This window comes from Cajanus cajan, chromosome 4 (genome assembly GCF_000230855.2).
Source record: "Cajanus cajan strain Asha chromosome 4, NIPB_CcT2T_4, whole genome shotgun sequence".
NCBI classification, from domain to species: Eukaryota; Viridiplantae; Streptophyta; class Magnoliopsida; order Fabales; family Fabaceae; genus Cajanus; species Cajanus cajan.
In genome coordinates this window covers 2,532,940-2,548,960 of record NC_138520.1, presented here as the reverse complement: position 1 = coordinate 2,548,960, position 16,021 = coordinate 2,532,940, and the positions used below count along the sequence as shown (strand labels likewise).

The 16,021-nt window shown below is 30.1% G+C and overlaps 2 protein-coding genes across 3 annotated transcripts; one reads left to right on the top strand and one right to left on the bottom strand.

The window, feature by feature from the left end:
* The first annotated feature begins 4,141 nt into the window (after positions 1–4,141).
* LOC109801857 (TLR4 regulator/MIR-interacting MSAP protein) lies at positions 4,142–8,176 on the top strand. Its single transcript, XM_020362993.3, has 9 exons — positions 4,142–4,331; positions 4,479–4,505; positions 4,603–4,682; positions 5,307–5,376; positions 5,595–5,652; positions 6,278–6,329; positions 6,483–6,507; positions 6,611–6,702; positions 7,763–8,176. The coding sequence occupies exons 1-9, from the start codon at positions 4,224–4,226 to the stop codon at positions 7,812–7,814; spliced, it is 564 nt and encodes a 187-aa protein (XP_020218582.1). The 5' UTR covers positions 4,142–4,223; the 3' UTR covers positions 7,815–8,176.
* Positions 8,177–8,689: 513 nt separating this feature from the next.
* Positions 8,690–11,746, bottom strand: LOC109801856 (putative protein phosphatase 2C 27). 2 transcript variants are annotated; one of them, XM_020362992.3, is made up of 5 exons: positions 11,510–11,746; positions 10,984–11,297; positions 10,474–10,668; positions 9,900–10,105; positions 8,690–9,490 (listed from the first exon to the last, which is right to left on the bottom strand). In XM_020362992.3, the coding sequence occupies exons 2-5, from the start codon at positions 11,191–11,193 to the stop codon at positions 8,938–8,940; spliced, it is 1,164 nt and encodes a 387-aa protein (XP_020218581.1). In that variant the 5' UTR covers positions 11,194–11,297; positions 11,510–11,746; the 3' UTR covers positions 8,690–8,937. The 2 variants fall into 2 exon arrangements, with proteins under 2 accessions (XP_020218581.1, XP_082930030.1); XM_083073904.1 differs by having other exon boundaries at positions 10,984–11,746.
* Between the last annotated feature and the right edge of the window lie 4,275 nt (positions 11,747–16,021).

Here is a 16,021-nt window from a genome sequence, read left to right as displayed (position 1 = left end):
CTATGGTCTCAAACAAGCTTCCCGTCAATGGTATCACAAGTTCCATCAAGTTATTACCTCATATGGTTTTGAGGCAAATATAGTTGATGATTGTGTTTATCATAAGTTTAGTGGGAGTAAATATATATTCTTGGTGTTATATGTCGATGATATACTGCTTGCCAGCAGCGATATAGGCTTATTGCACGAAACCAAGAGATTTTTAACAAAGAATTTTGAAATGAAAGATCTTGGTGAAGCCTCTTTTGTATTAGGTATTAAGATACTAAGAGATCGTTCTCATGGTATCATAAGGTTATCACAAGAGAATTATATCGATAAAGTTTTAAATAGATTCGGCATGAAAGATAGTAAACCAGGAGATACCCCTATAGCCAAGGGAGACAAATTTAGCCTCAAACAGTGCCCTAATAATGACCTTGAAAGAAATGAGATGCAAAAGATTCCCTATGCTTCAGCTGTGGGAAGTCTAATGTATGCTCAAGTTTGTACTCGTCCCGATATTACATTTATAGTGGGAGTTTTGGGTAGATACTTAAGTAATACTGGGATGCAGCATTGGAAAGCAGTAAAGCGTGTAATGCGCTATTTGAAGAGAACAAAAAGATATATGCTCACTTATCAAAAGTCTGACAGTTTAGAGATCATTGGATACTCAGACTCTGATTTTGCCGGATGTCAAGACAGTAAACGCTCCACATCTGGATACATCTTTATGTTGGCTGGAGGAACTATCTCTTGGAAGTCTGTTAAACAGACTATTATAGTTTCATCAACCATGGTTGCAGAGTTCATTGCTTGTTTTGAGGCATCCAACCATGGGATATGGCTGCGAAATTTTATCACTAATTTATGCGTGGTTAATGGCATTGAAAGACCATTGAAAATCTATTGTGATAATAACTCTGCAGTTCTTTATTCCAATAATAATAGGAGTATAACCAAGTCAAAATTCATTGATATAAAGTTTCTGGTTGTTAAGGAAAGAGTTCAGAATAAGCAAATTTCTATAGAACATATAGGGACTAATTTTATGCTAGCTGATCCACTTACTAAGGGTTTGGTGCTTAAAGTCTTTCATGAGCACACTGCTCATATGGGTGTAATTCCTTATAGTACCTTAGTTTAGTGGGAGTCTCATTTATGTTGTGTCTTCTTTATTTTTATTTTTTCCAGATATTTGTATTATTTGGATTTTCTACAGAAATAAAGTTGATGTTTATAATTTTATTCTGAACTTGTTTTTGTGCAATATATATATGTTGCGTTTTGAATGGATCTCTATAAAGAATAAAGTTTGGACCAGTTGGAAATAGACATGACTAAGATCACGTTGCATGTAATTTCTATGCCACTTATCCATATTTGATCTATGTCATTGAGTGCATACAATTGTGGTGATCATTATGGTTTAGTCACATTAGATAGTGATGAAAGTTGTAGTGGTTCCCTGTTGTTGTATGAGATGGACCAGATTGTTTAAGGGGAGTCTAAAAGTAAATAACATACGGTTGCGCGCCTAAAGATTTTTGTGATATAAATACTTAAATGAATATAAAGTCCAAGTGGGAGATTGTTAGAAATTTTATTTCTAATAATTATTGTGGGCTGCATATATTATTTGTAGTATTTATATTAGTTATTTACATTTAGTTGGGTTCAATAAAAGTGATCTAATTTTAGTGAGCCTTACAGGAAAAATTGATATGGGCCCATATAAGTGAAAACCAGATTTGGCCCGTTAGGGGTTAATGGGAACCCTAATAGGTTTAAAATCATAAAGATGGTTATGGTCCCCAATATGCCAAATCAGAAACACATGTCTCTCTGTCTCCCCATCAGAAGAGTAACATCAAGTCCCATCAAGGAATCCAGCGATTTGGCTGAAGAAGATCATTACACCAAAAGACTATTCCGCTACAACCTTTTGATCAACGTCAATGGATACAGGTACGTATTATTAATATTAACTCTATAATCTGAGACAACAGTTCTTAATATTGATTAATGAAAAATTTCTATTTGGTTTAAGAAATTTTATCCCAACATAGAGAACAAAAAAAGTCTTCAAATCTTCAGATTTTTTTGCTTCTTGACTCAAACGTGGCCAAATTCCATATGAAAACCCTAAGATAGAACCATAGTTTTAAAAACCGGACCGGTCATCGAACCGGTTAAGGTACTGGGTCAGTGGGTCAAAGGTTGAACCAGTGGGTCAAAGGTTGAACCGGTGGGTCACTAGTTGAACCGCATGACTCGATTTTTATTAAAAAATATTTATATTAAATATATTTTATACTTATAAATTTTAATAAATTGATATCTTATTTTAAATTTCAATTTTTCTATCTTATATAAAATTTTTTTTTATTTTTATTTTGTAAAAAAATACATAAAAAAATTACATGTTAAACGGTATATTAATACAAATTAAAAATATAAATAATATGTACATATATAATATGCTTGCAATTAATATCACAAAATAATATATGTAATATTTACATAGATATTGCATTATTAAATATATAATTTAAAATTAATAATATACTATAAAAGTTATTTAAGTTGTATATATTGCAAACAAATATATTAGAATAAGTAGTTATTGTTATATTTAATAAGACTCCTTGCTTTTTCATTAAGAGATTCAATTTTCATTATTATTTTTGTGATTTATGGTCCCTTAAAAAAATTTAAAAAAAATAAGAAAAAAAAGTGGTTGAACCGGTTTGACCCACCGGTTCACCGGTTGAACCAGAAAATTGACCGGTTCAATCCGGTTTGAAACGGGTCGACTGCATAACCAATCTAACTTCAGATTCGAACCGACTAGACCACCAATTCCCGGTCCAACCGATCTGACCGGCCGAGTCGATCCGAGTTTTAAAACACCGGATATAACACGAACTTCTTAATATTTGCACTAAGGCCTGAGACTAGAATGTCTCAAACCCAAAACTCAAAAAAGAGCAGAGAAGACAAGACAGAGGATAGTTAGTTGTACTACTTGATGTGTCTTTTTCTTAAAGAGATACACGAAATTTATAAGAAAAAAATGACTACCATACCATGAGTACTACCATGTTCATCAATCATTATAAAATATAACTTTTTAATCATGAACATTATTTACATTCTTTTACCTTTTTTATTTCTAATTTGAAAAAAAAAACCCAATTATATATACGACTACATATAATACTAAATCTGTCAAATAATTCTAAAAAAAAGAAAATATAATTTGCCCCAGATTTTTAAACTAATAATAATTAAAAGACTAATATAGTATCTTATAAATATTCTTATTTACAGTAACTCATAAAAATAGATATATTCAATATGTTGAAAACATAAAATTGTTCCATACTTAAAAAAAAAAAGATTTTAGTATGTTTCTGATTTTTTAACAAATCTTAATTACTTCCTTAAAGTTAAAAATTATAATTGAGTTATTAATATTTAACAATATTGAATCTCTGAATTAATTTATGGTAGCTTGAAATTGCAATAAAATAAAATTTTGCGACAATTTTACTAATTCTAAGAACTTAATTATATTTGAGTAAAAAAAATTAATCACAAAAAAAATAAATTAAAATTCAATTACATTTTTTAAAAACTCAATTACTTACTGATATATTAAACCTTTTTAAAGTTAAAATTGTTCCAAACTTATTATATATAAAAAGTAAGAAAATTAATAAGAGAGAAAAATGGTGCAAGGAAATATGAAATTATTATATTGATTAAAAAAATTAAGATTATTATGAATAATTTTTTTATATTTTTTAAATTTAAAATTAATCTTTTTAATCTTCATAATTTTAAAAAATTTATTTTAATTTTTACAATTAAATTTTGTTAAAAAATTTATCAAATATTATATCATAAAATCTATCTATTAATATTATTATTTATAAAAATATCATATTAAATCTAATTAATATTATATTATTATTTTAATTTATTAATTTGTTAATTATCAATAATTTAAGAGATTAAAATAATATTTTTAAAAATTATAAAGATTAAAAATAATTATTTTAAATTTAAAAAATAAAAATAAATTTATCTTAAATTTAAAATATTAAAAATATATTTAAATTAACTATATATATTATGCGTTGGCTGAGAAGGCTCGAGAAGTTTATGTATCATTGATTTTAGCAGCAAAGACTATACTGAGTAGAGAGGTGAAAGCGTGAAAGAGAGAGAAGAGAATGTCAGGGTCATTCTCAATGCTGTTTTTGTTTCTCTTCATACTCGTCGGAATGTTACTCTCCTCCGACGCCGTTGATGACAAATGTGCCGCCTGCAAAGCCGTCGCGGTATGTATGCTTTCTTCCCTCTCCCCATTCAAACTCGAAATAGATCCATTTTTAATCATATTATTTTAAATCATATGAGATCTTATTCTTCATTTCATAACCATTTCGTATTTAGGTCTCACTCTCACAATCGTTTGCACCTTGCAGGAGGAGCTAGAGATTGGGCTTTCTGCTGTAACGTCTTTTTTTTTTTTATGTTTTTTAATTTCAATTCGATCATACATCTTTTACGATCCGCTTTTCGAATATTGAGACATTGCGATTTCCGCAGGAGAGGCCACGGAATCACTTAGATATGCGCCATCGCTTAGACTCCAAAGGCCAACGTGAAGGAAAACTAATCGATTACAGGTATATATATATTTGGATTGATGCAACATGATGAAATGGAATGGGAAGATACTAATTTCCCTTCAATTGGACGCTGTGAGTTGAAGCTACGTTTTGGATTTGGCTCCTAAAGTGCACTTTAGGAGATAAATTGTACTCGCATTTGTTGATGAGATTGTAATTAATTTTAGAGTTTGTTATATATGTATAAGATTTTATTTTATTTCAGTTCTCAATGTTAATTTTTTTCTAATCAATGTTTGTGAGTGCATTTTATTCTCTAAAGTATACTTTCTCACATTAGAGGAGCCAGATCCCCAATATTTTTCTATGCTTCATCATAAAAATATTCGGCCAATGAAACAATAACTTTATTTTGTGTCGTTCTGTTTCATTATTCCATTCGTATATCCATACATAGATTGGGAAATTGTTGAAATGAATAGTATGGTAGGGAGTTGTTGGGAACTGAATCCTCTACTTTTTCATTTTCAGAATTCAATCTGACATCGGTCATCTGATTTCTTCAAACAGTTATAATTACATCTCTGTATGTTGATCTCTTGAAGATAAATGTATTTGTTCAACGTAGTTACTAACATCTAATGATTGCGTAACTGTGAAACTGTTTTATACAATATACAGAGTTAGCGAGTTAAGAGTCGTTGAACTTCTTGACGGCCTTTGTGAAAAGATGCAAGATTATACACTCAAGGTGCTTGATTATATACTTTACATTTGTTCTTCTTCACTGTTCCAGTTTCTTAATCTGTAGCTATTTGTTGTGTTAGTGTTTACATTTTATATGGAAATTTTGTTATAAATGCATCATACTTATTATATACTACCACTTCTTTGCCCCTTTGACTTGCTGTATATTTAGATATTCCAGAGTGGGTGTTATTGGTATTCTATTTTCATCTATTTTTGCAGATAAGTGCAAATACCTATGAATGGTTCAAAGTGAATAGCTGGGATAACATCATAACAAGTATGCCCTCTATTTTATCCATAGCATAGTTGACTTCTGCAATTTTTCCAGTATGTTTGTTTTACTGCCCATATACTTCAAGACTGTTTCTTCAACATCAAGAAAAAAGATATTCAGGTTTTCATGGCAATTGGCAACCAATAACTGAGGAGCATAGTTAAGAAAACATTTATGCTACACCTGTCTTTTCTAGAATATGTGGGCTTTATGTTACTCAACAGTCCAATGATATGTTGAACAATTAAAATGATAAGAGATTAACCATTATTTTGCTTGTGGTAGAATGAATAGGGGTGTTAAATTGTAATCATTCAAAAAATTCACACATTGAGGATAAGAATATATATTTTATTTAGCATTTTGAATGCTTGTCTTGAATAGGGTGTTTTGAAGTACTTATTTTACCATGTGGCATGTATTCTTTTGAGTATTGTTGACATCTTATCGTATCAGACTAACCTGTGAAATATTTCTGTTTGTTGCATTGTGATGATTAATCCTGTGTTTAGCATTTTAGTTGTCTGCTTCTTTTTTTAATGCTTTAGCAAATAAATATTTAGATATTTCTTTAATTCTCATCAATTTTCTGATAAAAATACTCTATTCTAAATTCTTCTCTTGATAGATAAGCAAGAAGCTCGGGCATATTCAAAAGCTATATCTTCTTATTGTGGGAGGTAAGAGGCAACTAGTTTTATGCTTTTACCTCTAGTAATATTTTTTAACTGGATACTTTTGGCATCAAAGCGTTGCCTTTATCTTTTGCAACAAGTTATTGTTAAAGCTTGAGTATTGCATTTGTGGACTAACCATCTGTGCACTGTGACCAGATTACTTGAAGAAACAGAGGATGAGGTGAATTTTCATGTTCTGAATTTTTAGAAGTTAATGTATATATGTTCATCTGCATTATATGGCAGTGATGGTTTTTCTTTTTCAAATGATGCCAATCTTGCAGTTGGCTGAATTGATCAGAAAAGGATCTGTTAAAGTGGGAGGTGTGAGCAAAGTTCTTTGTCAAGATTTGAGCAAACACTGCAGTCAAACGAGGTAACTTAAAATATAATTGTAGGAATTTATCCTAACATATTGGTCTGCTTGATAAGGCGAGACACATTTGTTGAATTCATGTTCTAAAATTGGTATTTGGGTACCAGGTTGTATGTTCTAAAGATAATATCATTGTTTATTGATCACAAGCATTCTAACTAGCTTTTAGAATTACTGAGGTGGTCTTCCTTCTGGCCTATCTTCCTAGTAAAAGGGGGCTTATAGGAATGAATTTGAATATATGTATCGTATATGACCTTTGACCCATGTAGGATAGTTCCACACTTACAAAGCTTTTGCTGCTCTCGTAAATTTCCGTGCATCCATTGGCAAGTGATATATTTATTGTTTTTAGTGAAGTAAACACATGCCTCCTCCAAGGATCTGAAATGTTACATATAGTCCGTTGAAGTAAACTACAACTACCTGACGGACATCAAAATTGAACTTCAAAGAATAAAATACGCTGTCGACATCATCTGATAGATGCTTAAATTTTTCTATGCTCTCCTAATTTTTATAAGTTACACCCCCTTTGACAGGTTAACATGTGCTTCACTTTAATTCATTTCAATGTAAACAATTTTGTTAGTGGTGGTGGACATATTTCTCTTTTCTCCTCAATTTCTAAGGTGATTGACAATTAATTTTGAACATTGTGTTATCGATTTTTGGATTATAATAGAAAAGATAATATTTTCAGTATTCACATTATTAGCTTTATATCTCCACTTAGAAATTTAGAATCTTAATTTCATCTTCTGAAGTCTCAGTTCATGGTGGAGTTTTAAGACTAGTTGCAGAAAATATTAAGAGTAATAGAAAGATAGAAGAAAATTACTCTTAAAAAGATTTATTTACATTAAAATGAACCAAGTTGTACCACATTAATTTCTCCGGTAAGAGGAGTATAATTTACTCAAATTCAAAACGAGATTCTTCTAAGTTGACTCGATTCTTGTCAAGAGCTTTTGTAATATTTCAAACATCGTACTTATTAACAATTGAAACTTAAAATTATGGTATATGTAGATGACTTGATATGGCTATATTCATGCAGTGTATCACATGCGGCAGAGGTCGACGACGATGGACGTAATGGAGAGCTCTAAAACGATGGATATTAGGATGGCTGGAAATACCAGCTTTTGGCCAAATTATAAATTGATAGAGTGCATCCCAAAATTCATGGTATTGGAAATGGTCTATTTTCTCATTACAAAAGAAGACTCTTTCAGCAATGTGGTGGATCAGACTCTCTAATCAAGTAATTATCAAGGGTCTAAAATCTTGTTTTGTTTTTTGTATTTTTTTTGTTAAAAATATTTAGTAATACCTAGTAATTTCATAGACTAGATACCTCACCCAATGGAGAACCCAGCTGTGGTTTTTAACTTATTTTTAGTAGACCTTACATTTCTATAGAATTTCAAACAATTTTTCATTCCAATGATAGAATTCTTGAGACTTTAAATCAAGTCTACAACGGACTGCACGTCTTTAAATTTTTTGATTGATTCAGAGAAGCAAAATAATTTTTTGATCACTCAGTTCCTATATAAGAATTGGTTTTTACACTTGATAGTTATATTATCAAGTTCCAATGTTAGAAACTCAGAAGAACAAGTTCTTATCTCTAACCATCCTGGAAGATGGCCATATAAAACATCACAGAAGTGGCTGAGAGTTTGGGGAGAGCATTATTGTTTGTCTGATAAACTGGATATTGCTTGGCATTTTGCGATTTTCAAAAATGTTTCATCCATTTCCGAGATCAACATAATATTAAACTGCCAATTTCTGGATTATTCTCTAAGATTTGGAAGTTATTCTGGGTTAGTCTAAGTCTGGTGTACTCATCCACGATTTGTATTTAAGGAGTTTGTCTATCCCCGGTTCACCGATTTTACGACTACCTTTATTCCTTACGTCAAAAGAGTAAAGAAAAGCATAAATAGACAAGCGAAAAGCATTATCTCGTATACCGTTCTTGAGAGGAAAGGAATCCCAACTGATGAATATAATCCCATTAAACTGAAGAAACTAATGACCTCTTATGTACAACAAAACGGTTCTCTAAGGGATGTTAGGAAGGTGAACAAATAGAATAATCATGGAATGTATGGGACAGCAGTGGAGGGCGAAGATCCCCCAGCAACCACCACATCAAAATAATTTTATACACACAATAATATCCATTCTTATCTAAACCTAAACAATCATCACAAACTAACACTAACAGTCCAATACACCCTTAAGTAAATTGAGGCCTTCCGCTGATATACTCCTCCTGACTCGAGAAGGTGGCATCTCTATCCTAGGAGGGGGATCTGGGGAGAAACATACGACGATAACTGTTAAATTATCACACGAGTGACGCTTAAGAGCCTCTCTGACAAGCTCTCTTGAACACCTTTGAGGGTCATTATGTATCATCAATTCTTTCCTGGCCATGGTGACAGCACACTGGTTACTCATTACATCCCAAAGGCCATCGCAGCCCATAATCAAGAACTCATCATCCTCGGTCAGGTTGATTTCTCGCAGCTCTGGCTCAGCACTCAAGGGGCATGCAGAACCCTTGGGACCCTTCATGTGCCAGTCTCCCAAGGCACGGGAAACAGATAACTGGCCGTTCAAGTAACCATCGTATACCACTCCGCCAAGTTTCTCAATCCTTAGCTTTTCCGAAATGCAATTCGGTTTCTGGTCTGTTGACATCTCAACTGCTCTACCTCGTCTCCCCAGTACAGCTCGACAATCTCCGGCATTGGCAACAATCATGGTCCTGTCAACGATGAAATTTCACAACTTGAGGAAATCATGCAACTAGGTGCATTTGCAGTCTCCACATGGGAAATATTAAATGCATGCTCGTAACACATTATGATTTATTATGTGTACAAGTAAAGGGTCTGGCTATATGTAGAAAGTTTTCATTGGAAATTAAAATAAGGTTACATAGAAGAATGTGTGGTACACTTTTTAATAATAACTTTTTGCTTTTATTTTTTAACGGACACCGGTTAACATTTTCCATAAATAAAAGGCACTACAATGTACCAACTTCCTTCCCTATACAACTAAAAGCCAACACGCTAGGAAGGCAACTATTAGTAATAATTGCCGGTTGTCATAATTAGTGAAGCTGATACTGAATCATGGACATTAATATAATCATAATGAATATTGATTACCTTCCAAATACAAGAGCAGTTAAAGCAGTGGTGCCAGAGGAAATATCAAGTGCACTAGAATCTGCAAATTCATAATCAGCTTTCAGAAACGCACTTGTAATTGCTTTCCCCACACAAGTTGGAAAATGGGAGTCCTCAACTATGAACCTTAGGATGTTATTTCTTATAAACAAAGCTGCGTCTGTACCTCCATGGCCATCAAACACCTGTACAGTGAGTAGAGGTTAATGAACTGTTAAACTTAACATGCAAACAAAAATAGAGTCCGGAACTCTGAATCACATCATGTGGGCAACAAAAATAAATAATCAGAATAAAACAGTGTCTCCTGATTTTCAGCACTGTCAAATTTTAACATCACCCATAATTCATCCCATAAACATTACAGGTGTCAAGAAAGGTTGGATTCAGAACAGTGGTTATAAAAGATAACTTTTTGATAAAAATATAGAGTATAATCCAAAGGAGGGGGAATAAATGCATCCAAGTAACATTAATGGAAAAATCTGGCGTTATCAAAGTGATTGTAAACTATAATGTCAGGTAAAATATAAAAATAAAATAGACGACGAACCCCATAAAAAGCTCCGGGTGAAGGAATAGTTGAAGCAGGACCTATATGCTGAATAAGATCATCTATACATATGTGTTCATCTTCCATGTATTGTTTAGGTCCTATTTCAGCACAACTTCCTGACCGAAACATTGGTAGAAACTCTGTCTTTTCTTCAGAAGATGACTTGCTCCCAGTAACCCCCACATCCGAACTCTTAAAAAAAAGAGAGAGAGAGAAACAGACAAATTAGACAACCGACACATTACAAAGTGAAGTATAGTATTATTGTTGAAAAGGAAATGAAGTTCCATAAGAAGTTGGAAAGAATATCAAATCTTCACGGCATGCAAGTTCACATAGCTTCCCACGACGAATCATAAAGATTGACTGAAGGCATTACAAGAAAGCTACAGAATTGACAATTGTAAGGGCAACAGAGAAACAAGATAAAAGACTAACCGAAAACAGTAGCTAGCAAGTATTAAACCAGATTGTCAAAACATAACTTGATGAAAACAATAAACTTACCAAATCCAGCACAGCCACCAATTTGGTGGTGCTAACGCTGTGCCTCATACCCGAACCATGCCGCGGAGGTTTACCCTTGGTCATTGGTTTTAGATTATCCGAATCCGAATCTCCCAATTTCTCATCTTCCACCACAAATGCACCCTCTTTGTCCTCTAACAGAGGAGAGAAATCCATTCCCACAGGCATAGTCTCTCCCAAATCATACATATAAAAACCAATAATCACTAAATCAACAACAAACAAAGGCAGCTTTTCACACTGAACACTGTTGTTGGCTGAATTCTTCTAGGGTTCCAGGAAAAGTACGTTATCTGGGGAAGTAGCAAGGAATGATGATTGGATTTGGATCTAATTAATCAAATTTTATAATTTTAATTATGATGCAAAAGACCAAGTCTTGGAAAAGCAAAGTATCGAGTTGTAATAATTAGGGATGATCAGGTAAAGGAGAGAGTAGGTGATGAAACATTAAATGATGCTAAATTTTTCAGATAAAATGAAAAAAAAAAAAAAAAATAGGCACCGAAAATTGCGGTTGAAGGAAGAGTCGACGTCCACAAGCGAAGAAACCTCAAAATAACTAATATCGTGGAAAAAGGGAACAGTGTTGTTGTTGTTCTCTTGAATATGGTGACGATGAAAGAAACCTAAATCGATGTGCTATGTTATGGTATTGCTACTGCTCCAACAAACCCTGGCTACAAGGAAAAAAAAACAAAACACAAACTATGCACGGTTTCGCTTTGCGACCGGCAATTCCAGGTAATATTTCGTGCCTATGGCGGTTCTCGATGGCCACGTGGAGCCTTTCCATTGGGTGTTATGGATGGCTTGGAGCGGATTTCTTCCTAGCCGTTGGATCTGTTTTAAGGTAAATGGACGGGTAGGATGAATTTGTCCTTTTAAACGTGCAAAAAGACATGGGAAAGGACCTCGGATTCTCGATGTACACGCGTTTGGAAATGATTGAGTGGTTGTGAGAGTAAGCTAAGATAATAAAGCATAAATGATTTGCTTTGCTTTTTGGATCATCATTATTAAGTCCACGTGTCTAGGACAAGGTGTTGAGATTATATATCTCGATCTCAATATCAGGTGAACTCATGTGATATCACTTATATGTCATAGATATCTGAAGAAATAAAACCAATTAAATTTTGATATATTTTTTTATGAAAATTATATTTATATCTGATAATATATTATCGTGTTATTTAAGAGTGCAAGAAACCTTGTTCCAAGCTCTCACAACGTGACCTAATGTGATTAAAAAGGGGTGGTGCGTTAATGTGTATGATGCCTTTGCATGGAATGTGCTCATTGCACCTTAACCACCTATGAGAAAGATCCAAAACTTCTACAATTTTAGGTCCAAAGTTCATAAATAAACCCTTCTAATCTCGAGGTAATTGTCTAATATAATGGTTGCAGTGGTCCCTTGCACGATTTTACACCTCTTCTATATTTTGTTTGTCGATTAAAATTTCGACAGAGGCTTAATAAATTAATACATATAATTAATGAGTCTAATTTTATAAAATAATTTATGTAAATTTTCAAGATTTTCTTAAACAGTGGCAGATCTTTTTTATGACAGGGAGAGGCACGACTCTCCAACTTTTTCTTAAAAAAAATTATATATATAATATTATATTTGTATGATTATTTTATGAAATGACTAATGAATGATAATATTTTTTTGGAATTTCATTACCGTGCATGTTTATTTTGAGTAGAAAAAATAAGAAATTTTGTTATTTTTTTAATTAGTAAAAATTTAATTTATATATAAAAAGATTAATTTAGCACTTCAAATTTTTTTCAAATTTCGTTACTATTCTTAAATCTTTTTGAATTCTAATCAATAATTAAAAATACATTAATAATTATTTAGAGTATAATAGGAAAAAAAATTGTTATATTAATATTGTAAAACGAAAATCAAATTAAAATAAGTAAAAAATATTAAAACGTGAAATAGAATGAAATGGATATATTAGCAATGTTTTAACGTTATCTTAGTCATCTTGGTCGACAATTCAAAACTTTTATAATATATTTAAGAAAAAACTATTTTACTATTAGAAAATAAAATATTTATTAAATAAAAATATATAGTACTATAGGGAATCTTTATGTTAAGGATTATTTTACCTTTAGCTGTTTAAATTAAAGTTTATCTCAATAGAATTGATTTTATATATATATATATATATATATATATATATATATATATATAACTAAGTACTTAAATAGGGGTGTTTAATTAATCTTCTTTTAAAATCATCCTTTATGTTTTTATAATTTATTTTTCGTATTTACTATAATTATGGATTATAACTCAAAATCTTTAATATTATCTTATGTTTTATAAAGTTTTTTATCTATATAATTTTATTCGTTTAATTTAATTTCATTCGTTTGAAACTATATATATAATTTATCTCTATTCATCTAATGAATTTAATGTCTTTATTAATTTGATAAGTTTAATTTAACTTGATTTATAAGACTTAATCTATTATAAAGTGCATGAGATAAAGAGAAAATGTGAAGAATAAAGTGTTGAGTGTGAGCACATAGAACTATGAAGAAGATACATAGAGGGAAATTGATAATCAATTAGAAAGATCAAGAAATTTATGAAAATAACAAAAGGTTAATTGTTCTACTAAAAAGGTTTGATATTATTTTCAGATAGTGAAATTTATTATTTTCCTTAGATGTAAGTTAAATTGACCAAATTATATAAATACATTGTGTTCTTTTTATAAAATTTGTTGGATTTATTTTTGTTTTTACGTTTTTTGTTTGTTGTTGTATAAGATCTATTCTTGTTTTTTTTTTTCCAACCAACAACAACAAATATAGCCTGCGTGAGAATTGATCGATATGGTTTTGTGTGATTACTCTTTTGATTAAATAAAAGATATCTGATACGGTTATTTAGTTTGTATAAGTGTTCTATTCTTTTGTCGAGAGATGGGGGATTGGGTAGGATTTAAGGGATGGCACGAATTGAATCTGGTTTCTTTCAAACACATCCATTAATTATCTATGAATACATTCTATTGGATGGTAGAGCAACTCGTACGTGTTAGCCAACTCAAACAAATCATTTCTTTTTAAACTCGTATAAAAATGGCCCTAAACTTGTAAGATTGAAGAAAGGGGACAATACACTACAAGAAAAATGTAAATTTTCGATGGAAAATTTTCGACAGTTATGGATCCGTCGGAAATTTCCGACGGATTTAATTTCCGTCAGAAATTTTTGACAAAATTTTCCGTCAGAAATTTTCTGTCGGAAATTTTCGACGGAAATATAAATCCGTCGGAAATTTTCGACAGAAAAATAAATCCGTCGCCGGAAAATTTCTGACAGAATATTTCATCGGAAATTTCCGACGAAATTTTCCGTCAGAAATTTTTGACGGAATTTTCCGTCGGAAATCTTATTTTTAATTATTATTTTTAATTATTATTTTTAATTTCTTTTTTTAATTTCTTATTTTTAATTTATTATTTTTAATTTCTTATATATATTTTAGTGTTAAAAATTTTATATATCTTTTAAAGGTATAAATATATATTATAATTATTTATTACAAGTTTTTTATATCTACGATTAGTATTAAAGATGAAAATAAATTAGGTTATACTATATTTTATTATAATTTACTTGGTTTGAACCTAACTTTCTTTAAAAATATATATTTTAAGTGTGACTTATTTATCTATCATAGATGATTTTTAAATATTTGGGTAGAACTACAATCATATAGACTTATTTTATAATAATTTAACACTATTAAAAATATAAAAATCTATATGTTAAATTTATAAAAATAAAGTTTAATTTATTTATGATATAAATATGTTTTTAATATCTAATTTATATTTTTAGATGATAATTTATTTTAAAATATATCTTATAATAACAATTCTAAATGGAATATAAATCTTATGATTTTTCTTATTTTGATTTTTTTAATCAATGTATACAATTTTACTATTTTGATTTTTTCAATCAACGTATACAATAAATAAAAAATACAAAAGAAAAACATACATGCTACAAATTTTATTTTATCAAAAAATTATTTGTTTTAATATATTACATTATATATGTGAATATTAAGACATATATATATATATATATACATATATATATTATAATTAAACTGGTGTAACTTTTACTAAGTATTATGCCGCTCTATAATTTTATATTAAATGTGAATTTTGTAAATCCAACCGTTAAATTGAAAGTTCATATCACTTTATACGTGTATATCAAATTTTGTTAAAATTGAACAACAACTGGAAGATAATCCAAGTGTTCATATTTTAGTGTATTTTGAAATGAATATATTACATCAATTTTGTTTTATAAAAATAAAGTATCAAATCATCTTGGATTAATATAAAGTTTTGTATATAATCATCACATTTAATATAAAGTTATTGAGCGGTGTAATACATTATAAAAGTCGCATTTAATATATATATATATATATATATATATATATATATATATATATATATATATATATATGAGGGGGGTTATAATTACAATGGTATAAATTTTACTAAGTGTTACACCACTCAATAACTTTATATTAAATGTGAATTTTGTAAATTCAACCGTTAAATTGAAATTTTTTTACTCTTAAATCATATATATATATATAGACACACACACACACACATATATATATATATATGAGGGGGTTATAATTACAATGGTATAAATTTTACTAAGTGTTACACCGCTCAATAACTTTATATTAAATGTGAATTTTGTAAATTCAACCATTAAATTGAAAATCTTTTACTCTTAAATCATATATACAAAATGTTATATTAATCGAAGATGATTTCTTATAAAATAAAATTAAATCTGTCAAAAAATTTATATTTTTAATGAGAAAATTTTTGTAGGAAAAGCTATATTATTAATAGAATATTTCAGACAAATTTATATTTGTCGAAAATGTAAGAACTGGTTTTAAATTTGATATGAAAATATTATGAT

Bases quoted from the DNA above. Each gene is read 5' to 3' on its own strand.
- LOC109801856 (XM_083073904.1), bottom strand. From the start codon at position 11,193: ATGTATGATTTGGGAGAGACTATGCCTGTGGGAATGGATTTCTCTCCT. The intron at 10,106-10,473 runs GTTCGTCGTCTA...CTCACTGTACAG, and splicing joins CACCCGGAGCTTTTTATGGG to GTGTTTGATGGCCATGGAGG. The intron at 9,491-9,899 runs GTAATCAATATT...CATCGTTGACAG, and splicing joins ACTGCTCTTGTATTTGGAAG to GACCATGATTGTTGCCAATG.
- LOC109801857 (XM_020362993.3), top strand. From the start codon at position 4,224: ATGTCAGGGTCATTCTCAATGCTGTTTTTGTTTCTCTTCATACTCGTC. The intron at 6,508-6,610 runs GTGAATTTTCAT...CCAATCTTGCAG, and splicing joins TTGAAGAAACAGAGGATGAG to TTGGCTGAATTGATCAGAAA. The intron at 6,703-7,762 runs GTAACTTAAAAT...ATATTCATGCAG, and splicing joins AAACACTGCAGTCAAACGAG to TGTATCACATGCGGCAGAGG.